Source organism: Rhododendron vialii, chromosome 1a (assembly GCF_030253575.1).
Source record: "Rhododendron vialii isolate Sample 1 chromosome 1a, ASM3025357v1".
Taxonomy (NCBI): domain Eukaryota; kingdom Viridiplantae; phylum Streptophyta; class Magnoliopsida; order Ericales; family Ericaceae; genus Rhododendron; species Rhododendron vialii.
The window spans coordinates 39,937,459-39,954,616 of NC_080557.1; the positions used below are offsets into that span (position 1 = coordinate 39,937,459).

Sequence of the window (17,158 nt, forward strand, 5' to 3'; positions counted from 1 at the left end):
TATCCATGGTTTTCGAAAATCGATATCCATCACATTTGCGAAAAGGAATTACTAAGATCAGGAAAGATATTTTTACCAGAGATTTTTGATGGTCGCTGCTATAGCTAGTACTCCTTGAGGACCAAAGATTTTTCACCACCAGCTGCTATGATAATTCTTAAACAGTGTTCAGAACCGTTAGTTGCACATGGATTCACATGCATTTAACGGTTCCGGACACAGTTGTGTCCAGAGTTGTGAAGACCTTAATGTCTTACGGCATGCAAGTTCAGAAGTTTTTCGTTTGTCAACTTCTCCAAAGACAGCGCAAGCTCCATTGCTATATCAACAAAATAGAGGAATTAGTTCTAATCAAATAAACTGAACAGATTCTGAATAATGCTTAGAATAAGAGTTCATGTGTGAGGAGAATGAATGCACGCGAAGTCGCAAACAAACAAACAAAATAATCTTGCCCTTTGCGAGAACCAACTTCTTGGCTTCTTGTTCATTCAGCATTAGCAACACCAATATATACAGAGCAATAACCAGAAAGAACTAATGTGGGAAGCACATCAGCAGTTAGAACACTACAAACTAACATAGGTATAACAAGGAAGTCCATATGGAAGAATTTGCACATATGCCCAAATGAAAGCTTCCTACTTTATCAGAACACAGATAAATACTGCCGCTTGAAGTTCAACCACATTCATGTCTCCAAAGGGACATAGAGAGGAACAAGGCTAGGCACGAGACAGCAACTTAAAGAATGGACCAAACTTTGTGACCTATACATATTATAATCTAACGCTAAATTGATCTCTTTTTAACAGAATAATGACCTCCTGGAAGTTTGTCTCTCTATATGTTTCAATTTCCATAAGATACTCAGTTACAAAAACCAATCTAAGACCAAGAAGATGAACATCTGGATATAACTATATGCGTAAAAGCTGTAGAAAAGCATGTTTAATTCGCACCATATTGCAAAAAGAGCATTAAAACCTACCATACAATGCATCTCCTTTCTCAACGTGATCAAACTCGGACAATGGCATCTGAATGGATTGCAGTTTCACTTTCCCACCACGTTTGTTCTGAAATTGATAGGACGGTAAATATCAGGATTCACCTGTGAAACAAAACCTACTCCAATTTTTCCAAACGAATTGAGAAACACCAAAACAATAATCACAAATCACACCTGATACTCCATCAACTTCTCCGCGTGCTCTCTTTCCTCTTCGCTTGATTCCTGGAAAAACCTACAACAAAAAATCACAAACTACAAGTCAGATTCCCATTCTACCAGAACATAGAGGAAAACCCCACGTGGAAATCAAGAACTGATGGAATGATTACCTTGCAAGACCCTTAAGAGCTACGTTGTCTCGATTAAAGTAGGCAAATCTGTTAACATCTGTTCGAATCGATAGATCATTCATAAAAAGGCATCCATAAAAAACGGAGCAACGTTATCGTTTCGGATTGAAGAATGACACTTTAACCATTGAAAAGTAAAACTGGTGCAGAGACAGATTTTGGGTCAACTTTAATAGCAAATCTATTATTGCTCAGGCATAACTGAAGCGCACGGGTTGCATCGTTGGAAAGCTCTACGTGTCTAGTTTCTAGCAAAGCAAGCGGAATGTGATTTCGAGTCTCAAGCTAGGAGATATGACTGTTTTTCCAACTTGTGTCGGTGCTGACTGCTCAATTCCGAATTTGAGCGATGCTAGGTTAAAAATTTCTATAGAGCTCAATACTTTGAACTAGATTCTGGAGGTGGGTTTAGGTTCCAGAGGAGAGTAGGAGAATTATCAATAATTGGTTTGTGGAGGTGGGTTTAGGTTCCATTAAGGTCTTTTTGTGAAGATACGGAAGCGGTAGTATTCAACTGCCTAAAGTCTCTTAAACAGCTCCACATTAAGCAGTGTCAATTTAAGCAGATGAAGTAAAAAGAATACTATGCAATGTTGCAGTCCAGTTCCACCCATGGCACATGCAGTACCTGTAGCAAAATCCTTGTGTGTTTCCTATTAAAATAGAAAACACATTTTATGCCGATTTCAACATATTTTCTTTTGAACATCAACGTAGATACTCTCATTGTCCTCCTGGCACAGAAGAAAAATCCTAAAAATTAGCATGTGCATGTGCCTATTGATTCAAATTTACTGTAGAAATTAACCTGGATATTATTTAGTGAATAATGAGCTCCACAAAACCGAATCATTCTTATTTTGGATCAAACACTAAGCCATTGTAGTTGTAACAAGACTAGCACAGAAAACTTGGAAAGTAGAAACTACCAGATGTGACAAGGTACAAGTCACCACCATGTCATCTTATCCTTCTTAAATGTGGGGTGGGTGGCCCGCAAAGGGACACATACCTTAAGAAATACTTCTGTTGCTCGGTCAAGGGCAAAGTTTGCTAGCTCTCTCCCTCCCTTAGCTTCCATAAATTCAACATAACGCATCCAGAATTCAGGGTAATCAGCGCAGGGGATTAAGCATCTTTCATAAAGCTTTACGGCCGACAAGTGGAAAGAGTTTCAGATACGGAATAGAAATAGGACATAGTCTAGATAAGGACCAGAACAGCAGATTTTCATACCCAATCAAAATCTTCTTGCATCTCAACAAAATCTAGATAGTGATGCCAGTTTTCTAGTTGATTATCATCAAGTGGTATAACATGAAAATAAGGCCTTCGAATGTTTTTCTCAAAACTACTTATTTTACTTTCTAATTCACAAGCTTCTTGGTAGAACCTCTCCCCAATAGATTTATACCTCTGCAGAGCTTTATAACAAAGGTAGCCAGTAGAAGGATCCAGCAGGTTGTTAATGACAGAGGAGATTTCATCGGTAAGTGCTGTGAATGCAGCATCATTGACATATTCTGACTCTATTTCAGCACTGTGGTTTTCATGCCGTTCCATCTCTGCTTCCAGAATGGCCGCAAACTTTTTAAAACTGAAATAAAGGGATCCAAGGTGTGTAAAAGTTAAAGTCAAAGTCATGACTCATTCGTCTACCAAGCAGATGTAACCGACAATGGAAAAACATGTGTGTCGATAGTAATATTGTTCAAAGTTCAAACCCTATCCCCTAATGTTCACATCAAATGATCAAGGAAGCCTCAAATTTTAGATCTGCAGAAAGGGGAAACTACAAGTAGATGGATACAAGCATAACAGAACTCCAATCACATACATAAGCTATAGCCATAATAGAATTAAACAAAAGCATGACAGAGAAATGGGGGTGTTTCTTGGTGTTGGTGGCGAGGGAGTGACATTCAGTGGAGGTTGTTGGCTGATGCAATGTTGGCTTTGGTTGCTGCTTCAGAAAAAGCTGGTGGGGTTGTCAGTCACTGCTGAGTGTTAGAAAGAGACGAGGCACCAGAAAAGCTTGATGATCCTATCTAATATGACGGTTTTGATTGCTGGTTATGCTATAATGTGACCCACCCTGGTCTTTACATATGTTGATCACGTCATCAGTCAGTGCGTTTGCTACTCGTTCTACTCAGTTCTTCCGTTTAAGTACACAAGTCACAAAGTTCAAAAAACAAGTTCTAAGACGTCCGTGTTGGGTAGCAAGTTCTCTATCCTTTTATTTTCCTTATATTTATTCAAGCTTTAAAAAGGATTGGGAAAATTCTTTCTTACCACCAAACTATTATTAGAACAAAAGAGACAAAAGTGAACAGAAACATTACTCATTACAGGAAAGCTACCACAATGCACAGCTGAAAAACCTACATTCATATTTCACCAAAAAAAGTGTGAGGCATACTTATCATAATAGCGATGTAATTTTTTCGTAGGAAACTTCAGAGTTTGGATATATATCAGGGCAAGTAAGCTCCACTCCTTTTACAGTAAAAGATACTGGAAGTAGTACTTAATATCAATTCTAATCATTCCAATACAGCAGGGCACCTGTTCAGTTGGTGAGCTTGGCCACGATAATGGCACAATAACCAGGTCTGTCCAGTGACTCCAGTTTCAACTCTCTTAATGTTTCCTTGATGCATGTGCTATGTGGGTGATCGAATGCATTTGAGGGATTAATCTAACCTCCGTGAGAGTAGTAACATGTTTTTATGAACCACCTCCAATATCATAAAAGTTAATTTGCAACTTCTCGAAAAAAATTAATTTGCAACTTTTCAGCAATCTTTCCACCACCAATATCATAAAAGTTTATGATCCAAAACACGTATGCAAAGATGCCATCAACCATGGAATCTAAGAATCCATTAGTTTTCCTCAAAGGATTGAACCCTACCCATGCTTTAGATGATCAACTAGGAAAAGAAAACTGAAAAGCTATACTAGTTCATAATGTTGGCTAATGGCCTGTGTTGTTTCATAAGGGTTCTCTATTTTCTGTAAATACCTCTCTGTCTATTGGTTAAATTAATCTCTTTCCTGAAAATGCTTGCTTACTCAATTGGTCATGTTATAGCACGTTTTACCACAGTAGGTTGAAGCTCTATCTGCTTCTATGGGACAACATCCTCAATTTCTGCTTACACCTTCTCATGTCCCCTAATGGTCTTGTTTTGCTGGACTCCTTCCTTTTGTGATAGTACAGAGAAGTAAATTGCTTGTGCATAACTGATAATTGATGGTCGATGAAATGAAGGATAAAAAAAAGGAATTTTTCAAAGCTGAAACCAAAATGTCCACAATGCTAAGATATGTGCCACTAACAGAGAATGTAACTGTAAGTTTGTGAATATTAATATGAAAGCTATAAAACTAATCACATAAGGAATTGAATACTTACGGGATATATTTTCTCAATCTTTGAGATAATCGAAGTCCAAGTATCAAAGTCTAATGACCCTCTGCGCATCAGTTCCTGAAGTTGTTCATCAAAACCTTGGGAAGGTGCCAACAAATTATATCCTACAGAATTTCATAAGGAAGTTACTAACTTGCTTAGTGAATAATAAGTAGCAAAAAGAACAAGTTCCGTTAATAAGACAATATTGTGTGCTGAGTATGATAATCATAAAGCATCAGTGCATAACACACGAATGTACAAAACCATAGTCAAAGAATACTATCTTCAATCTTAAAGAATCTCCCTAAGTATGTTTAAAGAGTGGAGTGACTATCTTACAGGGGACTGTTTTATTACCATTGTTAAGAAGTGGAGAAGCCCTGGAACAACCAAAAACACAATCAAACATTATAGCTCAAAGGGCTACCCATATTGTGCACATTGAGGGTACCAAGTCAAACCCAGCAGAATTTAGCAATCTATGCAAATTGAGGGTACCAAGTCATGGTATATTTAACTACAGACATGAAAATTGTGGAATAAAACATGACACAACAATATCACAAACCTCTGGAAGACGATAAAAATTGAAATAAGAAATTTGAGCCGAATGACATATAAACTACTTATCTCGAGCTAATGAAGGAAGATTGAATTGTACCTTTGTATTTGGATTCCGTAAAGAATGTGAGAGAGAACATCTATTCTCTTCCATGTTTGAGACATGTCAATAATCGACCTCGAGCATATGGGGCAACAATATCTGTATGACATATCAGCAAAACTATTTTTCATAGGTAAACAAACTACATCAACCTATGAAAAAACCTAAACCATTTCAACAGATTAAGACACTAACTAACATAGATTAACACACAAACACAAATCAACATCAACTAGGCCAAGGAAAATGAGTAATAAACATCTGCAATACAAATATTCCAACTGAACTTAGTAATTGAACTTACTAACTACTACAACAGTGAATAAGTTAAAGAGATCCATTTCTCATGATAATGCTCATACATTGAGGCCTTGAGTTTTAAAGTTCCACAGTACATCAACTTTAGGCAAATATAAAAATATGGCTAAATAGGAAGGTCGTCAATTGGATGCTTTGATGACAACTTTGGACATGTTCGCTTATCGTGACCTCGGCACTTGCAGTGGCTACATTTCCTGGGATTCCGAGAATGTTGGGCACTGGACTTCTTCCCAGGGTTGCCTTTGGTCTTGACCACAGGTGGATCGCCCACACCAAACAAAATTTGGCCATCACTTGATTTGCCAATCTCTGTGTTGCACTCCTTATTCTTTCCCATCTCCCAACGCTTCCTCATCCAGGATGTCATTTCGTGTTCCATTTGCCTAGCATCTTCAAATGAGTCCTGTGCATGTGACGCATAGAATGACATCAATTTGTAACCCGAACTCAATATCCCATACCTAGCCATGTGGGATATACTGCGAGAAATTTGGCATACATTTGGTTGTTGGGTCAGAGGTCGACCACGCCTTGTCCATCTTTGCATGACTAAACTAGGGGGAATGGTCGGTAGGTGTTCATATTTCATGACCACAATCATATGGCAACAAGGTAGACCAAAAGACTCAAACATCAAACAACTACAATTGATTCTGCTATCAATTGGATAATACTCGACCGTCCAATTGGATTCTGGATGCGAGTACATCTCAATGAAGTACAACCGACGCTCCATCTCATCAACACGACGCGCCACAATCAATGCAGATGCACGCTGTATTTCATCCTGAAAGAATCTGAATATGTATTGTGTGTACACCTCGGTTCCATTCTTCTCCAAGCTTTTCAATTGCGTGATCAAGACAGGGGTACTATGCTCCGTTGCCGTCTCAGCCTTTGCATCGGCAACTCGCATCCTAGCTAGACCACGGTGGTACTGTTGGACAAATTCAAAAAGCCGTAGCCTTACTGTTAAGAACCGATTTAAATAACGGTTCATACCTTCACAGCGCTGAGTACTCCTCATCCCTGCAAAGAAATGGCCGAGAAGATATGCCTCGGCCCATCTTTCGCGGTCGCTATACATCTCTACCACCCAAGTGTTTGTCTCTAGGCCGTAGTGTGATACCATATCAGCCCAAAGAGTTTCAAATTCTTCAACATCACATTCCATTTGCATCAAAATGGTAAAGTCAGATACGAATTCCGGTATATGAACATTTTTAGCGGCATTTCGCTCCAGATGCCACGAACATAGGCGATGCCTTACATCAGGAAAAATGTTTCTAATTGCATTGCGCATCGCCAAATCACCATCTGTGACCACCGAGATGGGCCGTTTACCATCCATAGCCTCTAAAAACGTTGAAAGAACCCAATTGTACGTATCCTCCGTCTCTTTTGACAACAATGCACAACCAAATATGGTCGTTGTAAAGTTATTACTCACACCTGCCAGTATGACAAATGGCTTCTTGTACGCATTGGTTCGATAGGTCGTGTCGAAAACTAACACATCTCCGAATGCAGCATAATCCATCTTAGACCTCCCATCTGTCCAGAAAAGTGTCTCCAACCGGTCATCCTCGTCAACAGTGTACTTGAAGAAAAATAACGGATCATTACTTACTTGAGCAGACAAGTATCCCAATGCACCCTCAGCATCCCCATTTCTTATTTCTTCTTTACGAATGCTATGCAATTTGTTACGCAAATCTTTTACAGTGAACCCCACATTATGGAAACCCCCAGACTGACATGTCATATAGTCCATAATTTGCGCTGGCTTCATGCCTACATTCCGCATGGCCATTACCTGAGCTATGTCTGCATCATCCACACGTCTATGCGATCGCAGAAAGGGAACACAATGTGGTGCTGCTAAGGGATGATTGTGGGTACTCACAAACTCTGTGACAACGTAATTTTTCATGGTTTTGCTCATACGACAAACCCGGAATTTAGCACCACAACCAGTTCTTGTTTCAGCTTTATGACGTCGTTTTCGATCAGTGCGTTCTAAATGCTTCTTATTTCTTTTACCTTCCCCAGAACAAACCCAAGTCCTCCACCTTACGTACATTTCATTGCCTTTTTGTGGTCTACTTTTATATTTGCGTACGCTAAAACCAATTGCCTTGGCATATGCATTGTAGAATTGACCAGCTTCATCTTCAGAAACAAATTTCATTTCCATAATCTCCATATCAGTGAGCAAGCGAAAACTATCATCTACACTGGAAACTAACCCATCCCCTTCCTTTTCCCCATCCACATCATTATTTTCATCTTCAGAAACAAATGTATTACTCTGCGAATCTTCCGAACTAGAACAAGAGTCAGAATTGGATTCCCAATCGTATGAATCTACCTTCACACCCTTGCTGTTGGTACTACTAATGGGAGTTTCCATTGTACCCCTAAATAATAAACCACATGCCACAACTTTTAATCCACAAGACTAGTTACATACAGAGGTGAAATAGGTTGCATACACATGACCTATAATTAAAGTGCATTACTTACACAATTGTCAGCTTCATAGTGATAAACAAAATAAATCTATTTCGTGACACCTCATATGCCTTCTAAATGGGTTTTCAAGAGACTTATGTCACCAAATCTACACAAACATTATAGACTTCGATGTCAAACTTTTGCATTACTATTTCTCAAAAAAAAAAAGAAAAGAAACGGAGAGTTGTTTGATTATTATTTGGACAAAACTGAGACTAAATTATCAATGGACCATAAACACCATTACTATATCTCACACTAACATCAAGATTCTGAAATTTGGAATACCTACAAATAATAATTGACCACTACAGAATCAACAATACATTTTGACAAACAACTTATATGCAAACACCTTAACCAACAACATATAAGGGCATTTGTGTGATCAAATAGTGTAACAAACAAAGAAAAATACTCTTCTCCCACTTCCTCACCGCCAACCATATGATTTTTGTAGAAACACAATACACCAGATTGTTTATGCTGTCTTTCTTTACAGTCCAAAGAAATTGGACTGTTATTTATGGCACAACAAAGTCCAAAGTGAACCAACATTCAACTAAACCATCATCTTAAATATAATGTATGGTAAAACAAGTTTACCACATCGGTATCTATTGGTCTTGTGTACGCTGATTGCACCCCCTTGGTGTTTTTTTCACACATTGTTTCTTAACAGATAAAACAAGAACAAAATATAAGCGCACTATGTTGTTCAATACTCAAGTACAAATGTAGGTGTCTACATGGCCTACTCGTAAAAGTTTCTAAGCACTAACTCACTAGACATGACTTTCAAAAAAAAATTCAAGGACAAACAGGGGCGGCAATGTATACGAATTAAGAGTTTGCTCTTCTTGGGTCTCAAGTTCGAAATCTCTTAGATAACATCTTATTCTTGGTGTTTTTTTCACACATTGTTTCTTAACAGATAAACAAGAACAAAATGTAAGCACACTATGTTGTTCAATATGCAAGTACAAATGTCGGTGTCTACGTGACCTACTCATAAAAGTTTCTAAGCACTAACTCGCTAGACATGACTTCCAAAAAAAAAAGAGTCATGGACAAACAGGGGCGGCAATGTATACGAATTAAGAGTTTGCTCTTCTTGGGTCTCAAGTTCGAAATCTCTTAGATAACATCTTATTTTTGTAAGGCAAGTTCGTATAGGACTTTAACCATCGTTTCTATTAATCACCTCTGTTAGGTATTTACAAGTACATACTAGTGGGATCCTTCAATTGGAATGTTGTGTCCAGTGTTCTATCTTTCTTGATTGAGAAACCAAGTTCAACCAATTGATTGATAAAGATGATTGACCACATTATTGAACCTCCCATGCGACAAAATCCTTGTGTGATTCTTCATGTGATGCAATGAAACCCACCCACCGCATTAGTTAACAATATGAGATGTGCATGTTGTAGGCCTCGATGTGTTTATCATCTAAATTCTCTATTGTGAGGGCACCAATTATTCATAACTTTAAACAAAAATTCATAATCAAGCTCAATTATATAAAAACAAAAAGAGTTTATCATATGCAAAAAAATTTGTAGTATACATGCTTCAAGGAGTTTCTAAACATAAATAAGCACAAAAATCTAAATATTCCTCGATCGCTAAATACTTCAATGTGCACTGTCATAGTTGACCCTATCGAGATTTTATATCTTGATCAAAGTGTGATTGTCTCACTAAGCTTCCATCAACAACATAACCATATCGATCCACACACACACATAGCACCAAGGTATCATTCGTCCATTGTCACGCTTAAGTAGCAGCAACAACAAGTCACAGCATAGGAGTGCTATAATCGTTAATTTGTGTTGCCCTAAAGTTAACACAAATTAGAAGATTTCAACAAATATGGGCCGTAAATAAAATTTGTTCAGAAATAAAATAGGGAATCAGATTATACCCAAACACAAATACTGGGTTTGACGTGGGCGTGGGGGAGCTTCAGGATCTCGGCCTTGTTCTCGTTGAAGGTGGGTTTCGGATTTGGATTGAAACCGGGTTGTCCGATGGCGGCCCGACGCCGTTGTTGTTGGTTGTGGGGGCGGCGGCGACGTCCACGGGGTGGATGTAAGGTGGGGAGGAGGGGACGGAGGAAGAGAAGAGAACAGAGAGAGAGAGAGAGAGAGAGAGAGAGAGAGAGAGGAGTTGCTCAGATCAATCCATTCCTCGACACCAGACGAGGAGTCATGATGGGTGGGAGATGAACATGGTTAAAGGGCGTGGGTTTTCTTTCTGGGTCGGAGTCTGGGAGATGAACGAAGTGCAGAGGGATTTTCCCTGGTTAAAGGGAATGATTTAGGGAAAAGATGTAGAGGATGATAGATGTAGGGGATAAAACTCTCTTAACCATGGTTAAACCCTGGTTAAAGGGGGCTAATTTCTTGTTCTTTTTTTTTTCACCGGCTCTTTAAGTATCCGGGAAATTTGTTATACCTTGGTTATGCACTATATGGTTTTGGTTATGTTCATAATGATTTTGTCATGCCAATTATTACGGTGTCCCCAAAATGACCGGGGACACCGTAGCATCATCCTATAAGGTTTGCATGAATTTTCCCTTTCAATCTGTTCCGTAGCACTGCAGCAGGCCAGCACATGCACGTGGAGACAGTGAGACACATGACAGATGCCCATATTTGTTTCCCTCCCAAAGGCACTTTGTACAATTCTTCTAATTTAATTTCTTCGACGGTCAAGTTGTTCGGGCTATAGCTTGCGTACACCGTAACTAATTTATTTCCCGGTATGGTCAAAAATAAATCATCCATACCAGAACAAGAGAATTCACAATAATTTATTTTCTTAAGACCTATCCCAATAATCAAACCATAGTGAACAAACCCATCAGCCAATCGGGCTTAACCTTTGGGGCCACTTTGTTCAATGCTACTCTGGTACCAATTGGTCACATGCACTTGACCACTATCTCTCTCTCTCTCTCAACTTTGCTTACTATGCATGTGCTCGCACAGCTCACACCCCAAACTTCAGTAGGGTCACTGTCCTTAAATCTCCAACGATTAGGACCTTCTCAATTAGAGGGAACCCCCACACTTCCGATTCTTTTCTGTAGGGTATGGAACCCCACAGTCCACAACACATTTTATATTTGGTTAGATTTATGTACATCGTCACCAATGTGTGTATTTGGGTGAGTGCCCTACCTGCCAAAGGAATATGATCCAAATTAAGGAGGGGCAAATGTGGACCTTAATGTTGTTCACTTTTGGAGGGTTATTTCCAGCTAGTTCGGCCCCACAATTGTCTCGATTGAGCCTTTACATAATCTTGTTCAGCTTGAACTCAAGGGGTTGGCCCTTTGATCTTACATATACGTTTACTTTTTCTCTCAGGTGTTATCGAATTTTTATAAGACTAGTTTATTCAAAACTTTAATTTGCTCTAGCTTTAGTTGAACATCTGCTTATAAACGGTGATATCGGTCTCCCATAATTATTTGAGGTACGCTTAAGTTATCCTAAATACGCTTAAGTTGCCTTGTGTTGATATGCCGTACCTTAGGGGATATGGGGCTGCCAGGCTGGCAACTGGGGTAGTGGCATTGGACAAAAAGGCCTTGTGCATGGAGTTGTGTGGTCGTCCATGTGTGGTACTTGAATGACCTTTTATTCTTTCTTATGCACAAAAATAATTGTATGGGGTCACCTTACTTTTGCCAGCCTGTCTCTCAAGGTGGTTCATTACATGAGAACAGGGGGGGCTATCGGACCTTGGGATGCTGCCGAGCATTCTGTTTGGCAGCAGTGTGGAGCGGCTCATTCGGTCATTCATTTCGACAATGGAATGGTTACATTCCAACAATTTCCCTTTCAACATTTTTGAAAAGTTACTTAGATTGAGTTTTAAATTTTTTTTTGAAAAATAGTAGGGATAATAAGTGGAGAGAGATAAAGAGAGAAATGTTGGAAGTATGGAGAATCTAGAGGGAATTTTTTGAAAAATTCTTTTTGAAAAGTGAAGAGAACAAGGCATTAATTTCAAAGAAAATAAGGGCAAAAAGGGAATTATATCCGTTTAAAAGTCAAATGGACAAACAAATTATATAAGAAGGGACAAATAAATTGGAACGGATGGAGTAATGGATCATTCGTTATTCAAATATTTATTCCATGGGTAGGATTTTCACACCGCTTTTTAATAACAACACTTTTTTTTTTATCTTATTGTTATGTGAATTCATGATATTGTTCTTCCAAATGTAAAAGACTGTACAAATAAAAAGGTTAATGTTATAATTTCACATTATAAGAGGACAAAAAATGAGCATGGCTATAAAAAAGGGAAATGTGAAAAGAGTTATGCTATATGTACCGACCATGGGGGAGGAAAATCGTACCGACGGCCGCCGGCGGGCCGTCTCCGGCCACCGGACAACCGATCCGAGCTGTCCAAAAATTCTAAAAAAAAAAACTGATGGGGCTTACGCGGGAATCATATACATATATACACGAAAAAAGGGTGCTCGAATCAAGCACCCTACACACCTCGGATGCCGTTGATTCCCGTAGAGGCCCCATCGGTTTTTTTTTTAGAATTTTTGGACGGCTCGGATCGGCCGTCCGGTGGCTGGAGACGGCCCGCCGGCGGCCGTCGATACGATTTCCCTCCCCCATGGTCGGTACTCATAGCTTTTCTGATGTGAAAATATATTACTACCATATTTATTTTATATATAAACTCAGCCTATAAACTTTTGTTCGTTTTGCATCAAATTATTTAAGGTCGTTTATTTGTATTGATGAGACAAGCTTTTAAAAAGTTATCTAAAGCAAAAAATAAAAATAAAAATACAGATATTTGAATTATTTTGTATTCTAAAATTTTTATTTTTATTTTTATTTTTATTTTTCTAATTCCTCTTATCAAAAGACAAATAAAAAATCCAATGACACAAAACTAGAGATATTTGTATAGTAGTATTTGTTTGTTAGATGTTGGTTTCACTAGTTTAATACCTGACGAGGCCTATATATCTTCCCTGCAGGCTGCACATGGTACATTTATTTTCTTGGATGGGTGTTGTTGCTCCATAAAGGCATTCTACTGTCTTCTTGATATTATCATCCAGCCAACTAAGATGACTATTAATTTGATGAGAATGAGAGCTATTAAGGGGGTGTTTGGACCCATTTTGTTTTGAATTTTAGATCATGATCGAATTGTAGATTTTGAATGATAATTAGAATAGATTACGAGTAGGTTGAAGTGTTTGAAATATATGTGCAGAATAGATGACTCAAGAGAATAAAGTTTAATTTGGTGATATAATTTAGAGAATACTATGATGGTAATTACATAGTAGTTACTTTTAGAAAATAATCGGAGTAAAGTGGTCTGTGCCGTTGTATACAAAACGAGAATTCAAAAACTCGTTTTTAGAGCTTATTTGTCACTCGTCAGAGATTGTCCATCTATATCTCATTTTTAAGAATGTATTTTAGCATAATATATTTTAAATTTTCTCCCAAACACTCAAAATCTTAAAATAAAAATCTAAATAATACTCCCAAACACCCCACAAGACTGTTGATCCTATGATATTATCAATTTATCATTCAGAATCCTTCGGGGCCAAAACATTCCGAACTCTATTCTGGCATTAATTGAACTCCTCGTAAATGAGCGGCATAATTGAGCCCTCGTAATTAGAGATGCGCGTAACCTGGCTAGCTACCCGTCGGGACACCTGAGTTATAAAAAAAAATTATACTATTATCATGGGTCTGGCGCCTCCTATTCTTAGCCATCACCATAGTTACTTCTCCCCACTGTAAAATTACCCTTAATTTCTTGGCCTTGATCAGACTCGAGTTGACATGGTCACATGGTTAAGGTTGCCAAAAAAGTGATGATGGGCGGCCATCATGGTAAAACTCAAACTAGATTTGTAACAAACCCTAACCGTACGTATGTGACTGGTCCAGATAATGATTAGGGCGATGATCAAGGATGGGATCAGGGGGTCTAGTGGCGGCGACCGCCACGACAAGAATTTAAAAAAATGGAATTATTATATGTAAAAAAAAACATTTATGCCCAACTTTTATAGTCTCGTCACCACTAGAATTTTTTAGTATACATTTCGCCACTGCTAGGGTAAAATCCTGGTTCCATCCTTGATCGGGATTATAATTAATTAATTATCCATGAGTTTTTAGATGGCCACAGAGCTCTAGGATCAATTGAGTAATGAATTATGAGGATTAATAATGAGCTTATCACTGTCTAGTTACTTTAGATGGATTTGGTTTGACCCGTCTTATGATTTCCTTAACATATTGCATGGTGGTCCATAGAATACCTCCCGTTGTTCTAATCAAGGGATGTCACTTTTGTGGAATAGTAAACATAGGTAGTATTCTTCAATTCCGACGTATATTCCGTCGAAACATAACTTTTGATTAAAAAGGGATCATAGACCGCATATAGAGACTCGGTTACCATCTTGAGTTCGGAAATCTGACTCTCAATGCCAACGAATAAAAACAAATTTTGGGGTCACTGAATATTTTGTTAGTTATTATTAACTTAAAACTCAAATTTTGAACAACCGGTTATCCGAATTAAGAAAACCAAAAAGATGTGGGGCAATATCTATGTCATTGGTGGCCGGGTGCTCAATAGAAAAGGAAAATTATTCCCTTTTGAGTTGGTGATCCGGTGATACCCCGGCCTTGCTTGTGTTGAACCGTAAAAGAGTTCTGAGGTACCGTAAAAAATTACTCACTCTTTTTTTTTTCAACTTTTTTATGCAAATCATATGGCAATTGAAGTAGCTAGGCCGGGGAATAATATATAGAAAAATGTTAGTTACAATTGCAGCTAGCAGGGGAGTAGAATAGAAGAAATTCATCAATTGCAAGTCCTTTTCAACGCCATTGGACTTTTTTCACCAAATCCTCTATATGATCCCTTATCGAATAAACGTAAGCTGAAGTCAGTAGTAGCAATATTGTCAATTCCAAAAAGAAATACCGTTCAGTTACATCACTATTTGTCATTAGTTTATACAGAGGTGCTACTGGTAGAGATATAATAATATTTGTACCGGTGCGTTCGTACAAACTCCTTTTTGGTCCTGTTTTGAGTCTAAAAAAGTAATCAGAATCGCTCATTTTGTTTAGAATATTTTATTTACGGCTCTTATGAAGAATAAGCTCAATCCGGTATCAGTTAGGACGTCTACAAAACATCCAACTTTGTCCTAGAATTCAAGCCTGAATTTTAAAGTAAAATTGGATGTTTCGTATATGTTCATACCAATATCGGATTGAGTTTTTTTTTTTTGCAAGAACCATAAGTAAAGTATTTTAAACAAAATGGGCGACCCCAAACAATTTTTTAAAGACCCAAAACCGGCCACAAAGGGGTTTGTACCATTAGACTTTATGTAGTTTATAACTATTCCAAAACACCATTCTATCTTACATAGTATTATGGTTTGGTACCTAGTCCTTTCATGCACAGATATATTTCTCCAGTATTAGGTTTGCAGTGGTTGTTGATTTAAATGCAAGTATTGATGAGGACTGCTACAATTGTTCTGATTAGTCCATACCTTAGTATAACGAAATAGGAGTATATATATTTTTCAATAGATAGATGGGATCATTTACATTGAATATGAAGTACAAAGCATAAACTCGGGATACTACATTAATTGTAAGAGTCCACGAGGCAACAAAGCCTGACAACTCAATCAATATGAAAAATAAGCCGATTATAGGATAGATACAATAAAAAATTAAGTAGGAAACCCCTTCTAAAAAGAGAACACCCACACGTAAGTAGGGAAATTCGAACTCTTAATCTCATGATAAGAGATGCAAGAGTACTGACTAATTGAGCTAGTCCCAATTAATTTTATTTTTATATAATACCGAAATAAAACAAGCGTAAATAATACTGTATCACAGTTTGTTCTCCATTTTACAGTATCTTTTAGTGAGCGATTTTGATGTTTTACCAATCTGACATGTACATAATTGCAACTTCTATGAAGCTCTGAAGAGAAAACTGACATTCTAATTCCACATTTCCACTTTATGCACTACAAATCAAATTCTTTTTTGTATGGATTGAGATTTTTGTCTTGTGTAATTTTGGACTATAAAAATACTTTTTTTTGGGTCATTTACGACCAAGGAAGGTGGGAATTCATTCTTTTGTGATATTAGAGGCATCATTGCCAGAGTAGTATCGGCCACTTCCACTATATAGGTACTCCTTCGAAACAACGTATTTGCTCTGAAACTAAATGTTTGACACGAAAGTAATTTCTTGTGAATCCCCAAATTCTGACGTGGATGGCCAGCCGCTTTTAACTGGACTAGTCAATGTGCACGTAAATTGACCAAGCCATCCAGCAAAACAAAAACAATGAAAATAATCAATTATTTTGGGGACATTGTTTGGCATAGTAATTAGTGGTTATATCCCGTGCACTCTGGGCACCACCTCATGAGGTTATGGACTTATCTCCTTTCTGTTACCTCTTTTTCTAATCTTGGATTTAGGCTAGAGATTGTACTCTCATTGCCAATTATGCAGAGTCAAGTATGCGGGTGTGATTAGTGTTGTGATGGAGTATTGTGTTCCTAGCATTATTATAAAATATATATCTTCAACACTCGAACAAAGTGAGCAAAATTAACTAACTCGAAAGCGACAAGATTAAACAACTATGGGTATTATTGTATTGACAAAATAAAAGTTGCATACTTTTTAACCTACAATTAAGAGTGTCTATATGAGTCGGATTGGGCAGGTTGACGGTGCATTTTTCAACCAACCCATACTTGGCTGGTTGACAATATTTT

General features: G+C 37.9%; 2 protein-coding genes and 1 long non-coding RNA gene across 3 annotated transcripts; all 3 read right to left on the minus strand.

The window, feature by feature from the left end:
* Window positions 1-255: 255 nt before the first annotated feature.
* On the minus strand, window positions 256-1,391 carry LOC131336212 (uncharacterized). Its single transcript, XR_009202764.1, has 4 exons — window positions 1,345-1,391; window positions 1,187-1,247; window positions 992-1,079; window positions 256-319 (listed from the first exon to the last, which is right to left on the minus strand). It is a non-coding gene; the product is annotated as an uncharacterized LOC131336212 (long non-coding RNA).
* A 933-nt stretch (window positions 1,392-2,324) lies between these two features.
* Window positions 2,325-3,860, minus strand: LOC131336217 (pre-mRNA-processing factor 39-2-like). Its single transcript, XM_058371970.1, has 2 exons — window positions 3,788-3,860; window positions 2,325-2,962 (listed from the first exon to the last, which is right to left on the minus strand). Exon 2 carries the CDS (start codon window positions 2,926-2,928, stop codon window positions 2,596-2,598), a length of 333 nt encoding a protein of 110 aa, XP_058227953.1. The 5' UTR covers window positions 2,929-2,962; window positions 3,788-3,860; the 3' UTR covers window positions 2,325-2,595.
* Window positions 3,861-5,874: 2,014 nt separating this feature from the next.
* Window positions 5,875-8,184, minus strand: LOC131331512 (protein FAR1-RELATED SEQUENCE 5-like). The gene has a single exon (XM_058365508.1). The coding sequence runs from the start codon at window positions 8,182-8,184 to the stop codon at window positions 5,875-5,877; it is 2,310 nt and encodes a 769-aa protein (XP_058221491.1).
* Window positions 8,185-17,158: the final 8,974 nt, after the last annotated feature.